The sequence below is a fragment of the Balaenoptera borealis genome (genome assembly GCF_965194805.1).
Source record: "Balaenoptera borealis genome assembly, chromosome: 12".
NCBI classification, from domain to species: Eukaryota; Metazoa; Chordata; class Mammalia; order Artiodactyla; family Balaenopteridae; genus Balaenoptera; species Balaenoptera borealis.
Window position 1 is genome coordinate 101,555,223 of NC_138869.1, and position 17,464 is coordinate 101,572,686.

General features: G+C 44.0%; 1 protein-coding gene and 1 long non-coding RNA gene across 3 annotated transcripts; one reads left to right on the forward strand and one right to left on the reverse strand.

The window, feature by feature from the left end:
* The first annotated feature begins 32 nt into the window (after positions 1-32).
* On the forward strand, positions 33-5,651 carry LOC309608237. The gene is made up of 2 exons (XR_014232761.1): positions 33-121; positions 2,180-5,651. It is a non-coding gene; the product is annotated as an uncharacterized lncRNA (long non-coding RNA).
* On the reverse strand, positions 4,215-17,403 carry PAK1IP1 (PAK1 interacting protein 1). Of its 2 annotated transcripts, none has more exons than XM_082347761.1 (10): positions 17,247-17,403; positions 14,969-15,134; positions 11,431-11,551; positions 11,282-11,356; positions 10,712-10,764; positions 9,805-9,950; positions 9,610-9,707; positions 7,639-7,738; positions 6,357-6,480; positions 4,215-5,861 (listed from the first exon to the last, which is right to left on the reverse strand). In XM_082347761.1, the coding sequence occupies exons 1-10, from the start codon at positions 17,328-17,330 to the stop codon at positions 5,653-5,655; spliced, it is 1,176 nt and encodes a 391-aa protein (XP_082203887.1). In that variant the 5' UTR covers positions 17,331-17,403; the 3' UTR covers positions 4,215-5,652. The 2 variants fall into 2 exon arrangements, with proteins under 2 accessions (XP_082203887.1, XP_082203888.1); XM_082347762.1 differs by having other exon boundaries at positions 14,969-15,131; positions 17,247-17,392.
* Between the last annotated feature and the right edge of the window lie 61 nt (positions 17,404-17,464).

Consider the following 17,464-nt stretch of genomic DNA (forward strand, 5'->3'; position numbering starts at 1 on the left):
GGGGGAGTGGGCGCGGTGCCGGCCGTCCAGCACTCGTCCCAGATCCAAGCCAGCCTGGCCTAAAGCCGGAAGCCCAGGGTTGGAGTCTAGTTTTGCAAGAGGCCTTTGCGAGCTGGGCCAGGTCTGCGGTGAGGGTGGGGGGGGCTCACCGATGGGGGTGAAGGGCGTCCGAGGCTGGATTTTGAAGGACTGCATCAACAGAGGGCCCTATTACCAGGTGTCAACCAGATGCAGGCCATCGGGGAGGACTGTCACTCTAGCCCCGATCACGTTATTTGCTACCATGGGAAGGGACTACTTTCTATCTGCAGAAGATAGAGTGGCCACTAGACAGGCTAGACAGTGTGGCTCACTTCCCTGTTTGTTTCAGAGAGTGAGGCTACTTGAAAAGCATCTTAAAAGGGGACAGTGGGTGAGTTACATTTGCAAGTACCTCTGCGATGCCCCCCGTGGCCACATGTTATCTCCACTCCCACTCCATATCTGCTTCTCTTCCCTGCGTTTCCTGCACCACCATTCACTCAGTTGCTGTAACACCAAAATGTGGGTGGGTGTCACGTTTGGCATCTCTCTCTTTCATCCCCTACAAGTATCAACAAGAATAGATCTTATATATACAATCTTGAGTGAAAAAGCAAATTGCAGTGCCTTGGCAACTGAAAAAAAAAAATGCACAAGGAGACAGTTGTGAGCTAAGTTTTATTGGGGGCAAAATGAGGGCTATAGCCCGGGAGACAGACTCTCAGGTAGCTCTGAGGAACTGCTCCGAAGAGGTGGCGGGTGGCAGGTGAGTCAGTATATGTGCTTTTGGTAAAGGGGGTTGGGTGCCCTCAAGCACACATTTTGACAGAAGGTTGGTGCTAGTCACGAGGAGCAGGTATCTCTGTTAATGATTTTAGTGCTTTTCTAGATATGAGGAGATGCAAGAAATTAGGCTCATAAAACCTTCCCCTGAAAATATCTAACTCTCTGAAGGCCTGTTCTGCCAGTTTTTCCCAGAGTGCGGGGTGCCTCATTCCTGATCTCCAGCCAGAACTCCTTTCAGGGTGTGTGGAAGGTCAGCGAGTGCAGTGGCTAGGGACCTAACCCTTGTAGAGGCAGATGGCGAGTGACAATTTTTTGTTGGCAGCATACATACTGGGAAAGAAGACCTTACACTTGCAGCAACTCCTACTTTTCAGATATCAAAAGTGAAGTCTGTGTTTACCACAGCTGATTCTAACCAGCCGAAGCTGATAATGACTAAGAACGCTGAGCAATTCCACTTAGGCCAGACCCTCAACAACTTAATGGAAGACTCTCCTGAAAAAAACAATGACAGGCCCTTCCCAGGTGGCGCAGTGGTTGGGAATCCGCCTGCTAGTGCAGGGGACACAGGTTTGAGCCCTGGTCCGGGAGGATCCCACATGCCGCGGAGCAACTGGGCCCGTGCGCCACAACTACCGAACCTGCGCTCTAGAGCCCGCGAGCCACAACTACTGAAGCCCGCGCGCCTAGAGCCCGTGCTCAGCAACAAGAGAAGCCGCCGCAGTGAGAAGCCCACGCACCGCAACGAAGAGTAGCCCCTGCTCACCGCAACTAGAGAAAGCCCGCGTGCAGCAACGAAGACCCAACATGGCCAAAATAAATAAATAAAATTTATAAAAAAAAAAAAAAAGTGACAGGACTTGCCTTAACCAGCTGGGATGATTTAGGGATTCATCTCTCCCTATGCAGATGCAAGCTTCAAACCATAGTTAAGCCCACCATGATCCTCCCCCTGCCTTTTAGACTTAAAGAAATTGAACCACAGAGAATGTTACCTATAGTCCTAGCCCTTGGTAGAGCTGTTATTTGAAATAAGCTCTGTCCTACACCCTTAACTCTACCATAACGCATAGTTTCATGTGCAGTCCATCATAAAATATAAAATAAATGAAAGGAACCAGTTTCTGCTGTTTCGATTGGTTCCACACAAGGATTTGTGTTTAGTAATGTTTCTAGTTGACATTAGCATATTTTAGAAGATAGCTCAGCTCTTAACTAGGAGCCCACTGAATAGTACTGGAACACTGAACCACAAGTGTGTCATGGGGCGTGACCAAGATTGTGTGCGGGACTAAGTTTTTAGTCTCTGGCCACTGGGGCCTATCAATGGGATGTTTTTCTGTTAGTTTGTTTTGTTTTGTTTTTTTCACAGAGGCCTCAAGTCAGGATTGTCTGCTAGACACACGTGTACACCCACCCATAACCCGAGCAATAAAGACCATCTGCCACAACAGAAGAGCTCATGAGGAAGGAATAGTGCTTCACTTTGAGCATTATTTTATCATTTTTGGAGCCTTGTATGTGTTGAATTTACACTTAAGCAGACATCAAGCAAAAATGGTCAAAATCAAATGCCAGTTGCAGTGTTGCAAGTCAACGTCTACTGAGTATCCACAATACTAATTACTAGGTCTTTAGGAACATTTTATAGCTTTAAGATTGACATCATCCATTCATTAAAATTTTCTCCAAGAAATTAATAAATGAGATTATGGAAAAAACTGCCTATTTTTTTCAACCTACCCTATCTGCCACGTGCTTCTAGGACCTCATATGTGAGAGCCATAATAATATGAGCCAAGCATACAGTGTGCTTATTACATGCGGGACACTGAAGTGCTTGACATCGATGAACTCATTTAATCTTCATACCAACCCTATGCAGTAAAGACTATTACTTTCTTCTGCTTTTATCCATGGAGGAAATTAAGGCAGAAAGGGGTTCTCTAGCTGGTATAAGGTCACACAGTAAAGGGTAGGGCTGCCTAACTCCTTTAGTCTGTTCTCAGTACCGTGACCAGGACAATCTGATTACAAACTGGACTGCGTCATTCCTCGGCTCCAAACCCTCCAGTGGCTCCCGTACCTCCTGCAAAGCCCTGCACACCTCCCTCCCGACCTCGGCTCCTGTTCCTCCTGCAAAGCCCTGCACACCTCCCTCCCGACCTCGGCTCCTGTTCCTCCTGCAAAGCCCTGCACACCTCCCTCCCGACCTCGGCTCCTGTACCTCCTGCAAAGCCCTGCACACCTCCCTCCCGACCTCGGCTCCTGTTCCTCTTTCCCCTGTGCTGATGCTGCTCCAGCCTCCTTGCTTGCACCTCCGAGCACTTGCACGTGCAGCTGTTTCATCTGCCCGGAACCCTCTTCCCAGATCATCTCTCACTCACTCCCTCACCTCCTTTAAACCTTTATTCGAATGTCACCTTCTCAGTGAGGCCTTCCAGGATCATCTTATTTAAAATGAGTACAACCATCTGCATTTCCTTCCGTAGCTTATTTTTCTCCAGCGCACTCACCTCCTAAGTGGTATATAACTTACGAACTGCAATCACCTCCCCTCTCTAGCATGCAAGTTCTCCAGAGTGAGGATTGTTGCCTGGCACAGCACGGCTCCACACGCACGCGCTGAACGGCCGAGGACACGCAGTGAGAAGTCAGCAGCTGCTCTTCAGAGAGAACGGACAACCGGCAGAGTGAGAGACGGGAGGGAGGGACTGCCCTGGCTGCGCCCTGCCCCTGAGGTCTGGTTCTCTCCCTGCCCCGGCTTGTCAGACACCTGCGTCCTTGTCATAAACCCATCCCCGTGCCTCCTGCGGAAGTTTGGGAGAGCCAAAGTTGCTTTTCGCTTCTTGCAGCTGAGTCTTTCTTAACCGCGGTAGCATCCCGTTCCCTCTGCCAGAAATGCCTTTTTCTCCTCGTTCAAAACTCAGTCTCATCTCTTACTGAAGTCAAGCTGCCACCAGCCACCACAGGCTGTAATACATTTCTTACCAAAGCTTTTGTCCTTTGTGTAGGGATCTTTTGTTTTGTTTTTTTTTCCTTTTCGGCCCCTAGAATCTAGGAGAGTGCCAGGCACGTGGTGAGCGTTGTTCAACGCAGGCCCAGTGAAGAAACAAATGGAGAGTGGAGATAGAGGTGGCCTTCAGGGCTTTCAAAATATTGAGTGAATTTGCGATAAGGAGCTGCTCATACATAAATATCAAAGTAGACAATTCAGCACAGAGATGGCTGAGATTATAAATAGACTATACATTCCTAGGAGGAAAAGAAAATGAACGTGACTCCCCACAAATAAATATTTTCTGATACAAACTTGTTTGTGCAATGGCCTCCAAGTACACTACCAGTCAAGCTCAGCCAGAGGTCACTGAGCAGACAAGCTCACAGACCAAAATAAAATGCTCGAATCACATGGTTTATAGCAATTTTATATGTAATTGCCAAAACGGGGAGGCAACCAAGATGTCCTCCAGTAGTGAATGGTAAACTGTGGTACATCCAGACAATGGAGTATTATTCATTACTAAAAAGAAATGAACTATCAAGCCATGAAAAGACACAGAGGAAGCTTAAATGCATGTTAGTAAGTGGAAGAAGCCAATCTGAAAAGGCTACAATACTGTATGATTCTAACTACGTGATATTGTGGGAAAGGCAGAACTTCAGAGATGATAAAAAGCTCAGTGATTATCAGTGGTGGAGATGGGGAGAGATGAATAGAACACAGAGTGGCAAATCTGTCCCTTCTCTCAATAATGTTATAAACCCAAAACAGCTATAAAAAAGTAAAGTCTCAAAAACAAAATAACCAAACCTATATTCATCTTTGTTTACAGACCTGAAGTAAGACAACAAAGAGGTGGATGGAAATGTCAGACACATGGTTTGGTTCGTTTCCTAGATGATTTCCTCTCATGAAGTGAGCGGCACTTTAGTGTCCAAGTGTTAAGATCCTCATTTTGCCTAATCAGGAGGGAATCCCCTGGTGGCCTCAGGGATTTAACATCTTCCCAGCTAAGTCAGACCTATGAATCCTCTACTACTGTGTCTCTTCAAAACATCCAGTAATCCATTAAGGACAATGCTTTAATTTTCTAGGTAAGAAAAGATTATCATCAACGGCTAGTTTTAAGACCACCTTTGTCAGAAGATTAGCTAAGTGAGTTTTTTGGATACCCTGAAACAGATGGGAAAATAAAAAAAGGAAATGTCATTTTCCTGTCCTTAAGTTACCGTGTAAACTTGGAAACAGAATAGTTTCATGAAGTTTGGAAGCCTCTCTTTAACCTTCTTATGTACATAGCCCTAAACTTGAGCATATGTTTTATATGTACATATTTTATTTTATATATCTAATTTTTAAGTTTGTCTTAACATACTCCCTGGTCTGAAAATATTTTTGTATCTTTTGTTACCAAAACGAACAAAATCCGCATTAAAATTACTAGAACCACGTGAAAAAGCCAAAGTAATGCAGGTTTTTCATTCTTCCCTCACTTAGGAGAAAAATCTGAAAAACAATTCCTTTATCTGCTTCCTGTAAAGAAATGTGTTCAAGATTTTGTATTATTTTAAGCTGTAATAATTTGAGAAAGATCTTTGCTTTACACAACAGTAAAAATTATATATTACACATTAACATACTATATATTGCCATGATACATAATTAATAAAATATTGCCTATCAAAAAGTTTTACCACTGTTTAAAAAAACAAAAACCTGAAAGTGATTTTTAAGCTGTACATTTTCTTCAAAAGAAGAAATTCCTAGCTTTTACTCAGAAAAAAAAAAGTACATTTGAAAAAGTTTTTCTCTTAGGAGAAATCTGGGATTCACTGCATCATTCATATTTTCTTCTTTTTTCTTTTCTTTTTTTCTAACATTTCTACTGTTTTCCTCTTCTTGGTTGACACCAGGATGCTTCCTTTTGTTGGCTTATTACTGTCACCAGTTAAACCGCAGTTCTTCGTGTCAGGTTTTAGCTGCCTTTCTTCCTCCTGGACTTCACGGCCAGATTCCTTTTTATTCCTTTTGGACTGTTCTTGTTTCCTTACTAAAACACAAGAGACAGTGCATTTAAAGACTGTTTTTCCCTTTGAAATGAACACAAGCTGACAATAAAGTAAAGTCATCTGGATCTCCTCCACTTTAATGACTCAAAGAGATAGCAGAGGGCTTCCCTGGTGGTGCAGTGGTTGAGAATCCGCCTGCCAATGCAGGGGACACAGGTTCGAGCCCTGGTCTGGGAAGATCCCACATGCCGCGGAGCAACTGGGCCCGTGAGCCACAACTACTGAGCCTGCGCGTCTGGAGCCTGTGCTCCGCAACAAGAGAGGCCGTGATAGTGAGAGGCCCGCGCGCCGTGATGAAGAGTGGCCCCCACTTGCTGCAACTAGAGAAAGCCCTCGCACAGAAACGAAGACCCAACACAGCCATAAATAAATAAAATAAATAAATAAATTTTAAAAAGAAAAGATGACTACTATCTTAAAAAAAAAAGAGAGAGAGATAGATTATTTAGTTTCTGTAAACGATCAATTTCATTTACCAGGAGGTGGTTCTACAGCTGGAAGCAGGCTTTCTTTCGTGTCTGTCACTCTGTCCAGCCACACTCCAAGACATGTCAGCCTGGCATTAGTGTATACTTCACACAGCAAAGACGGGGAAACCCCCTAAAACAGGAAAGGAAATTCGTGATAACTAACATAGAGGGATTTTAAATAATTACTTTCATTTTTCCATAAACAAGTTACCTTAATTTAAAACTTACACTGTATTTTGAGTATAAAATATACTGTCTAGAAGAAATTTATTATCTTGATTCATGATCGGTTTGACTAAGTCCTTCACAAGAGCCAATTTCTAAGAAGTGCTCCACTAAGGAAAGCGACCATTTTATCGTGTTCATTTCTGGGTTTAACAAAGAACCATGCACAAAGTAGGTACTCAACAAACCACGTTCACAGAATGTGTTTATAAGAGAATGAAGAACAACAAACCAAGAATCTGTAAGAGGGAGACTACTAAAGGGAATTTAAATTTCCAATTATCTGTTTCAAAACTACTGTTAGGGGCTTCCCTGGTGGTGCAGTGGTTAAGAATCCGCCTGCCAATGCAGGGGACACAGGTTCGAGCCCTGCTCCAGGAAGATCCCACATGCCATGGAGCAACTAAGCCTGTGTGCCACAACTACTGAGCCTGCACTCTTAGAGCCCGTGAGCCATAACTAATGAGCCCACGTGCCACAACTACTGAGCCCACGTGCCAAAACTACTGAAGCCCATGCGCCTAGAGCCCATGCTTCACAACAAGAGAAGCCACTGCAATGAGAAGCCCGTGCACCACAGGGAAGAGTAGCCCCCGCGTGCCCCAACTAGAGAAAGCCTGCACACAGCAATGAAGACCCAATGCAGCCAAAAATAAATAAATAAATAAAATTTAAAAAAAAAAAAAACAAAAACTATTGTTAGTTCTACAACTGATCAAAAACTCCCCAATTTTTTTTTCTCTTAGTAATGGCACTATTTTTATTTAACAAAATCTTACAGAGAACATCAATATACAAAAGAGAAGAAAGGAGTGCTTCTCTGATTGAAAGAGCATGCGTTCTGGAAACCTGCCAGCTCAGACTCGCCAAGACCAACTCCTGAGGCAGCGCTACGGAGCCCTTACTTTAAAACCATGAATGTCAATCATGCCTGGAAGAGATTTTAAACGTTTAAAGATCTATGCCTTATGACCCTTAAAAAAAATTCCACCTCACTTAACTCAAAATGGTACTGACAGTGAGACTCGCATTCAGTGTATTTACATGGTGCTGAGACACTGACCTTGTCCCCTTTGAGCTTCCACATTTTGATGAAACCATCACTCGATGCTGTAACAATAATATGATGCTCTGGAGTTTCAAAACTGAACATGTCTTTTACCCTAGGATAGAAATAGTAACGTCATAAAAGACCCTTTCTTCCAGATAGTATGATACTGCTAGAAAGCTTCTATGCACAGTCTCTTGACTTTTCAATGCTTCAAGTGTTTCCAAACTGCTCAATGAACAGTGCCTAAAATTTAACATGCTTCACATCCCCATGAGTTGGTGAGTCATTTTCAGGGTCTAAATTCCAAGATAAAATTGACTGTCAATGATACCTTAAGAAAAAGTTGAAAAGATGATGACAGATAACTATAAATAATCAGATTATCATACAGGAAATAAAGATACTTAAAACAAAGCCCCTCACCTCAGGAGAGAAAAGACAACAGAGATGATCCAAGGCCTCCTCCTCTGCATCCGTTTCTCTTGTCCTCAGTGCCGCCACCCATAGTCTAAGCTACTATCATTTCCCTTCTGGACTACGGAGTAAACTAATCAGCCTCGCTGCTTCCACTTTTGCCCCCTAACAATCTTTAAAAAATCAAACCATGTTACTCCCAGTCTTAAAATTCTACAAAGCTTGGATCTGCTTTAAAATAACACGGGAGAGGGAGGAAGTGGTGGGACATAGATAAACCAATATCCACAAAGGCACTTAGTATAAAATTCAAACTCCTCACCAAGTGGCTGGGGCATAGATAAACCAGTATCTACAAAGGCACTTAGTATAAAATTCAAACTCCTCACCATGACTTGCATGGCCATGCACCATTTGGCTCACTCTGACCCAGTCACATGGGTCTTCTAGCTGTTCCTAAAATACACCAAGTTCTTTCCTCCCTCAGGGCCACTGTGTCTACAGTTCTCTCCTCTTTTTAGAAATAGCTCCTTTATCCCTAAGGTCTCTCTCCCCCTTCCCTGATCAACCTATCTAAATAAGTTACCCGTGTTATTCCCAAATCATAATACCCATTTCCTTCCTGTGACAATTACCTGCTTACTCGTTTATCATCTCTCTGTTGCCCCACTACAAGATAAGAGCCAGGAGAGTGCAAGCTCTTGTTGCAGTATTTCATTATGGATGCTCAGTGAATACTTGTTAAATGAATGAATGGCAAAATTTCCTAAGTGTTATACGGCCTTGAAGAATATGTTCATTTCTCAATACAGGGGAAAACTAGGGCCTGTCTAATGATTGCAGTATTCTGAGTATTTACAAAGAGAGATTTCTTAAAGCTGAACTATTATTTAGAAAATAAAAACTAAGAGTTGTCTGAAACATAAAAGAGCATGCAAATAAAACACATTAAAGTATAACCATCCATAATCGGCTTTTTCAAAATTACAGTGGAAACAGCAGAGGCAGACAGGACTGGGTTGACTCCCAGATCCAACACCTAACGGGGGGGAATCTTGGTCCAGTTACTTAACCGTTTACCCTGAGACTCACATTTACCCCCAGAGATACAGTGAGGAAGAGATAACAAACTGGCACAAGACAGAGGTCAGTATGTCATTTATTTCTCCTGCAGGAAAAACAAATAGTGTAGAAAGGCGCTAGAAGTGGACAAGGAGAATGAAGTAAAAGGACAAGAGTGGTCATGGGCAGAGCTCAAGATTGTTTAATTGTTTTCCCCTGTTCAAGTATGGATTGAGATTTCAGGCCTCAAGTCTAATGAAATTATTGGGAAAATAAATACCTTGTGCAAGTGACTAGTCCTGATGACAACTTCACCACTTTTGTATCACTCAGGCCAAGACAACAACATTCCCACTATCCTCTTAGGTTCCGGAAATCATATATATGTAGATATGTCTGACTATGTCTACGGTCGTTCATAAAAAACATATACCCTGCTTTATGAAGCTATTGCATTTATAAGAGACTCTACACGTACATGCACACAGAGATTAGTGAAAAAAATACCTGTTTTCATGAGCTTTAAATTCAGAGAGGCACATTAGTGAATCACAGTCAAAAAATCTTACGACCTCTTCATCTCCAGCCACTGCAAGGACAGATTCCTAGGAGAGGAAAAAATAATACTATCCAGAATGGCATCAACAATTCCAACCATCACCACACACACTAAACTCCCATCACTGATTTCCGATCACTTACTGAAAGAAACCTAACAGAAGATACTCTCTTTTCATTTGTGATGGTGCCACTGACAGATGCAGTGTCAAGCTGATAGACATCTATTTTGTTCAGTATGACAACTATGTATTTCTCTCCTCTTGGGGACCATTCCACTATGTGAGCATCTGTAAGTTAAAAGCACAAAGCTGTTGTATTTCATGAATAAAAAAGAAACTGATCAGGGTCATAATAAAAATAACAAATATTTACACTGTGCATTTTCACATCCATTATCCCATTCAATCTTCACAACAAACTTATAACATGTATTTTGTGAGTTAAATTGTAGACAATGAACTGGTTCAAAGACTCATTAAGGTCATAGAGCTGGAAGGTGGCAGAGCCACACCAAGAATCCCAATCTGAAGTGGGAAAAGAAATTAACCTAAAGCATTTGCTCTCAGAGGGAACCACCACCATGCACAGAAATAAATGTATATGTACATGCACACAAAAATGTGTGTGTAGGGCTTCCCTGATGGCTCAGGGGTTGGGAGTTCGCATGCTGGTGCAGGGGACACGGGTTCGAGCCCTGGTCTGGGAGGATCCCACGTGCCGCGGAGCGGCTGAGCCCGTGTGCCACAGCTGCTGAGCCTGAGCTCTGGAGCTCGCGAGCTGCAACTACTGAGCCCGCATGCCACAACTGCTGAGGCCCGCACGCCTGGAGCCCGTGCTCCACAACAAGAGAAGCCACCACAACGAGAAGCCCATGTACCACAACCAAGAGTAGACGCCGCTCGCCGCAACTAGAGAGGGCCCGCGCGCATCAGCGAAGACCCAATGCAGCCAATAAATAAATAAATTAATTAATTTAAAAAAAAAAGTGTGTGTATATATATTCACGTCCCATCAAATTTTCAAATACATTTCAAACAAAACTACTCACTTTGTTTTATGTTTTTTATGAATGCCGATCTTCCTTCCACAAGATTCCATGTTCTGCAAAACAGGAAGCTCACTTACGGCATGATCACCAACTCTGACTAGGTATAAAGGTAAGTTTAAGGAAGACTCAAATGAAAACTTACTAACTCCTTGGCTATTCAGAAGAACTGCCTTCTTTCTTACAGCACCATGTGAAATATTATCAAGCAAGATTAAAACTCGCTCTGTTCCCACAGCACTTTCTTATGTATGCTGAGTCCACTGTATTTTTCAAAAGGTTTCACCTCCTACAACTCTTTTTAGGATCACCCTCTACTTCACAGCTTATGACTGCAATGTAACTTGCATGTTTGAATATAGAGCCTGTCGTTTTTTTTCTGTTATGAAAAGGTTCACTAGCTTTCCACCTCTCCCTTGTGTCAAAATATCATCAAATGACTGACAATGTGAGACAATACAGAAACAAAATCTAATTACTACAGTAAAAGATGTCCCAGGGGTGGGTTCTTGTTATACTTGGAGAACAAAGACCACAGCTTAGTAAAGGTGCTCTTGGGCCTTAATGACTTACCTTAATGTCTTATCTGTACCCACAGACAGGGCCAACTTGCCAGACGGGTGAATGGAAAGGAAGGTTACATGTCCTCTAAAAGGAAACTGACAGTTAGTCCCCAACTTGACTGGCACCTGGAGACCACCGATGGGCAAGTCTGGACTCACTTGTGAGCTTTAATCGACTTCAGGCACTCCCATTTCTTTGCATCCCAGACACAAATGAGGCCGTCCTCTGCCCCGCTGATCAAGTGCCTGTTGCCGTGGAATTTCAGGCAAGTTATTGTGCCTGTGGAAAACCCAAGACAGGCAGAATTAACATTCATTTTGAGTGCAAACTCCATTTCTGGTTTAAAGGCTATGCTGCAGTAAGTAAAACATCCAATATCTTAATATTACTGAAATATACCTTAAAGTCTCGGGCGAAGAAATTAATTTGTTTTTCATCTAAAATCATACAGTTTCAAGCCTATGCAAATATTTTCAGCAAAGAGTTTCTCTAGTTGTAGATACAGGTTTGAACTAATCAGTTCACTTTCTTGCTTTACATCCCCATAATCATAAATTTCAGAGATGGCTGGCTAGGATAGTTTGAGCAGAAGTCAAACAAAACTAACCAGCTAATCTGGGGAACAAACCAAGATGTACAGCCGTATGACTTCTACTTTCCAAACAGTGAATTAGCTACGCAACCATCCATAAAGCAGTTATTATTCCTTCAGAGTTATTTTTGATTTGACTTCTACACAGTTCTTATTCACTGTCATAAGAATTTATTACAATTTCATAAAACATTACACTCTCTAATTATACCTTCTGTATTCTCCTTCCATGGTTAACAAATCTTCCTACATCTTTTCAACTTCTTTACAGAACATCGCACTCCCTTCCACTCAAACTGAAGCCTGGAGGGCCCATGAATTTCCCCTACAGCGCTCCTCAAATATTAAAAGGCTGGAGAGAGGCTGGCACTCCATCTCCCAAATCAGTCCTCAAGTAAGATTCCTTATCCTCTGAAGGTTGTGTCACCCAGCTTAACTGCCCTAGAGTTGAGGAGTCGGCAAACCACCGTCTGCCGGCCAAATCTGGCTGGTGGCCTGGTTTTGTCAATGCAATTTTACCGGAATACAGCCGTGCTCACTCAGTTACAAAACGTCTGTGGATGCTTTGGCATGGCCCAAGTGAGTAACCGTAACAGAGACTGTACAGCCGCAAAGCCTAAATATTTTCTATTTTGTCCGTCTCAGAATAAGAGTGTGAACCCCTGGGTCATTACTGTCCATCTGCACACCTCCTGGTCAATCCCTTACACTGCCCTTTATATTGAAAGAGCCAAAGATCTGTGAGGAATACTTCTGCACCCCCAAAAAGCACTAATAATACGTGGTCTCATGGACTCCCTTCTCCTCAAAGTGGGAGACTTTAGCCACTTTGCCCATGTCTTCCTCCTTCCCTACTTCTCATTTTGGGAATTTTGCTTTCCCACATCTTCTACTCCTTCTTTCCACGACTCCATTTGTTCCCTGGAAAAGAGCTTATCTATTACCAGCTGTTAGAAAGACAGGATTTGTACCAGGAATGAAGGAAATCAGGAACCCTATTTCATTCATCCCCTGTCCAAACTCTTTCTAAGTCCCTTCTTGTTGAACACCTGTACCGACGGGTTTGGACAGACTAGACTTGTTTAACTTATTTCCTCCAAGCCTAAGGGAGAGAGAAGGCTTCCTTGCATGAACCGGGATTAGGAGACAGAGAGGAAAAGGAACGTACGTTGAAATCACTCAGAGCCGAGCTTCTGCTGAAAAGCGAGACACTTGTCAAAGTAGCTAAGGACCATCTAATATAAGAAAGACGTTGATCACTCTAAATTTACTGCTAGAAACCAATGCTTGGTGTGGAACTTCTGAAATATATGAAAAATAGTGTAAGAATAAGGGTACCTGTCTTTATCTGCCTTTCGTTGCAGGGAACTAACTTGCTTGGCTGAGTTTCCTCAAACTAAGTATGTATTTAAGTGATTCTACCACCTTAAGTTCTTTCTTCCTTTCCCCTTTCCTTCTGGAACACATGTGAAACCCCTCCTTCTCTGTCCCCTGGGAAAATGCAGTGAAAATAGCACATGTTGTTCAATACTGGGGAAAAAAATTACCTGGTCAGTCTTTCTGTCCCTTGGTCCTCCCATTATCCCGGTCAACTGCACCACCGGCGTGGAAAACACAACCGTGGCTTACGGATCACCCCCCCGACCTCCTCGACTCCAGTAACCTTCGCCTCCTCTGTATTGCGTCCCTCCCACCTACAGCCCGGATGCTGTTACCAGCGAGAGCTTTCCCACATTAACTCTACCCTCTGACCACAGCCACACATCATCCCAGCCCTTCTTCCACTCAATCCACCTGCTTTTTTTACTCTGGAGATCTGCAGACCCTTGACACCCTACCTTCTGTAGGCTGACAACCTATTCTTTCTCCGAAACCCTCAATTCCCTTGTACATCGATCCTTCTCTTGCACATACCAAGTGACCTTCCTCTCTCTCCAGAAACGCCTGCAGCTTATTGCAAACAGATGCTAGTCTATCCACAGCCTCCAGCTTCAGTCAGGCAGGCCCTCGTCAGTCCCTTACTTGTTCCTGGCACCTCTCCCAATATCCAAACCACGAGCACTTTCCTCAGAGCTGCTGCCTCCTTCTCGTTCAACCCCCAACCTCCTCCACTCGAGACCCCCCCGAGATCTGGCCCCCACTACTTCTCCAGCCACTCCCACCTCCATTTCTATCTTCTCATAACACCGAGCTCCTCACAATTCCCCAGACACAGCAGTGGTTAAAAATACAGGCTCTAGGAACTTCCCTGGTGGTCCAGTGGTTAAGGATCCGCCTTCCAATGCAAGGGACACAAGTTTGACCCCTGGTCGGGGAACTAAGATCCCACATGCCACAGGGCAACTAAGGTCACACGCTGCAACTACTGAGCAGGCAAGCCACCACTAGAGAGCCACGGGCCGCAACTACAGAGCCTGTGCACCCTGGCGCCTGCGCACCACAACTAGACAGAAGCCCACGCGCTGCAATGAAAGGTCCCACGTGCCGCAACAAAGATCCTATGTGCCGCAACTAAGACCCGATGCAGCCAAAAAATAAAATAAATAAATATTTCTTTAAAAAACCCAAAAAACGGGCTCTAGACCTAGGTTCAAGTTCTAGTTCCAGTGTTTTGTGACTCTGGGCGAGTCATGTAACATCTCTGAGCCTAGGCTTTCTCTTCTGTGAACTGACGGTACAACTACACCTTCCTGGCATACCACCGGGTACCTGATACGCCCTCGATCAAGTCAGCTGCTCACGTGATGCTACCACCTGTGCCCCTCACACCGCCGGCTCTGCCTGGAATGTCCTTTTCTCCACCTTGCAAGTTTCACCTAGCCAACAACTGATACTTTTCTTATAAAATTATTCAGGTGTCATGTTAAGGAAGTTTTCAGTGAAAACTCGCTTCCTCCTCCTTGCCCTCTAGACTAAGTGCCTCCCTTCTGTCCCAATACAGACTGTGAATAACTTAAGGACAAAGAACCACATTTTTTCCATTTCTATATTTCCTAGCAGAGAATCTGCTACGTATCAGACACTTAATGAATTGTTCATCTGAAGTCAAACTGTAAAGTAATAATACCTCAACATTATTGTCTTGAAGAACACAGTGTTCTTACCGTTGTGATGCACTAGAGCCCCGTGGTCTATCTTCTTTTTCATGTCATAAATGTGAATGGTTTCATCTTTGCTCCCAGTGACTACAAAACGGCTACTGACAGCCACCGCTGACAAGGAGGCAGTGTGGGCATGGTGAGTGAAGTCGGCCACCGGAGTCCACTTCTGCTAAAGAGCGATACGTACAGTCAGTGCCATGCCACGATCGCATCGCAGTTCTCTACAAAGAGATAAGTGGTTTCGCGATCTACGAAAACCCTCAACGGATCCTACAAATGGAGAAGAGACTGTGCAATGAAAGGTAGAGTCACACAAACAGTCTGAGAATTGAATAAGGAAGGTAAAGCAGGAGATGGGAAGGCATCGCTGAGTATCAAAACAATTATGAAGACTAGGTTACAGGGACTTTACGGTCCCATCCAAACCCGTAACTCCTTAATATATTTACTTAGATGTGACACTTCCATACCATTCGATTCATTCCCTCAAATGTCCAAATCTTGATGTGAATTTATTCACTCAAATACTGAAATGACTACTATGTGCTTGGCACCATTTTAGGCAGTTGATACAGAGCAGTGAACAAAAGAAACAAAAGTCCTTATCCTAAGGGAGTTGCCATTCCTGTGGGAAGGACAGACAAGACACAATATGATGTCACACAGAGATGAGTATCGATATAACAACGCCTATAAAGAAAAATGAACAGGATTTGCATTAATACCAACGTAAGCCCTAGAGAATGACCAACGATGAGATCTTGAGAACTCTATGCTTGACTGCCATGCAACGTTTGGATTGGATAAGCGTGACTGGTTGAGTGCGAAGGATGACGGCTGACTACACACACATACCCCACAAATTAAGGGAGATGCATCAAGAAGTATTAGCAAAACAAATAAAGCAACAAAGAAAAAAATTTCACCAAACTTGTTTGAACGCACTTAGGATGTGTTATTGCAAATTAATTCCTAAAAACGACAGCAGGATAGTCCTTCCGTCAATCAGGACCCAGGGGGCCTCTTTTGCGTAAAGGTACAACATTCCTGAGGAGCTGCTATGGCCATAAGTCAAAGAATAACCTTTACTTGTGCATATTACAGAAGGAAGGCTGGTCATCTGGGATATTGCCTGACTAGGTTTAGAAGCAGCACCGGGTACTGGTTAAGCGCTTCAAGCATCAGAGACACCTGGGAATGTGAGTCCGAGGTCTGCCACTTATTAGCTCTGTGGCCTTGAACAAGTCACTTAACCTATCTCAACTTCTGGTTCCTCATCTGTAAAATGGGAACACCTGTATCTGCCTCAGAGGGGTGCTGTAAGGACTACTCTGTGTCTGCAACACGGAACGCAACGTAATTACAGAAAGAACACGATCAGCAGCATCACCTTTGAGTATTCAAAACACGCACCTTTCAGCCAAAGGCAGATTAACCACCAGAGTAGAAAACAAAAGAAACAAAAACAGTCAGTCAAGTCATATACTTCCAATTTTCTAGCTAATTCAAAACTGACACTTTGACTTCTTCATAAACAAATACTCAATGAAATAGGTTTCTGGGAAACACCTAGGACTCCTTAGGGGAAAAAAACAGCACAGGACTAAAGGTTAAGGGATCTTGTTTCTAGTCCTGGGTATGTCCTAACCATCTGCTTGACTACTGCTAATTTACTTAACCTTCTAACGCACACACCCAGTAAAATTCTTACATTTTGGTGTAATTTTTCTGCATGTGTTTGCCTCCCTCATCCTCTCCTCCTTATGTCGGGAAGATCTCCAGTGCAGGATCCATGCCTTTGGCTTCTTTGCACCTTCACTGCAAGTACTGGCCTCACCGTAAAGGCCCAATAATGAAATGGTGTCACTTGATCTATGAGGGGTTTTTCCTGATTTAGCTCAAATATTTTGTAAAATCCCGGAACATAAATTCAGTGAAAGAGCGAACTGTCCTTTCATTAAATCCTGAACACCTCACGGGCTGTCAACTTGGATTCATAATCTACGGCCCACTGGCCCATCTGCAGAAATGCCAGCTTCCTTCGCGCACCGTAGTCGGAATGTTTACTACGAAAGACAGACATCATCTCATCGTACGAAATGCGTTCTCCGTGTTTTAAAAGACTAACGTGTATTTTAAGTCTCCTGAATTTCGTCACCGAATCCCTAAGATATCAGACAGCGCGCCCCCTTGCGGCGCTGTGTTTACCTCGGCCGTGTGGGAACCAGACCCGACGGTGCCCGCCCCACCCGCGGCGGCCCCTCCGCGCGCGGGCTCTCACCTCATGGTCGCCGCTCGCCTTGGGCTCCAAGTGTACAGCGAACCCAAAAAGGACCTGCTCGTAGCAGCCAGCGAGCAGCTCCATGCAGCAGCACACGCGCCTCCTCCAACAGCCAGGCTCAGCGCAGACCGGTAGTGACGAAAGCGGATGCAAGGGGGAGGAAGGGGTCCTTCCTGCGTCGGCGCTCACGTTTACGTCAAGACCGCGGGGCTGCCTTT

Bases quoted from the DNA above. Each gene is read 5' to 3' on its own strand.
- PAK1IP1 (XM_082347761.1), bottom strand. From the start codon at position 17,330: ATGGAGCTGCTCGCTGGCTGCTACGAGCAGGTCCTTTTTGGGTTCGCT. The intron at 11,552-14,968 runs GTAAGAACACTG...GGTTTTCCACAG, and splicing joins GGCTCTAGTGCATCACAACG to GCACAATAACTTGCCTGAAA. The intron at 10,765-11,281 runs GTAAGTCATTAA...CCTGTTTTGCAG, and splicing joins GGTACAGATAAGACATTAAG to AACATGGAATCTTGTGGAAG.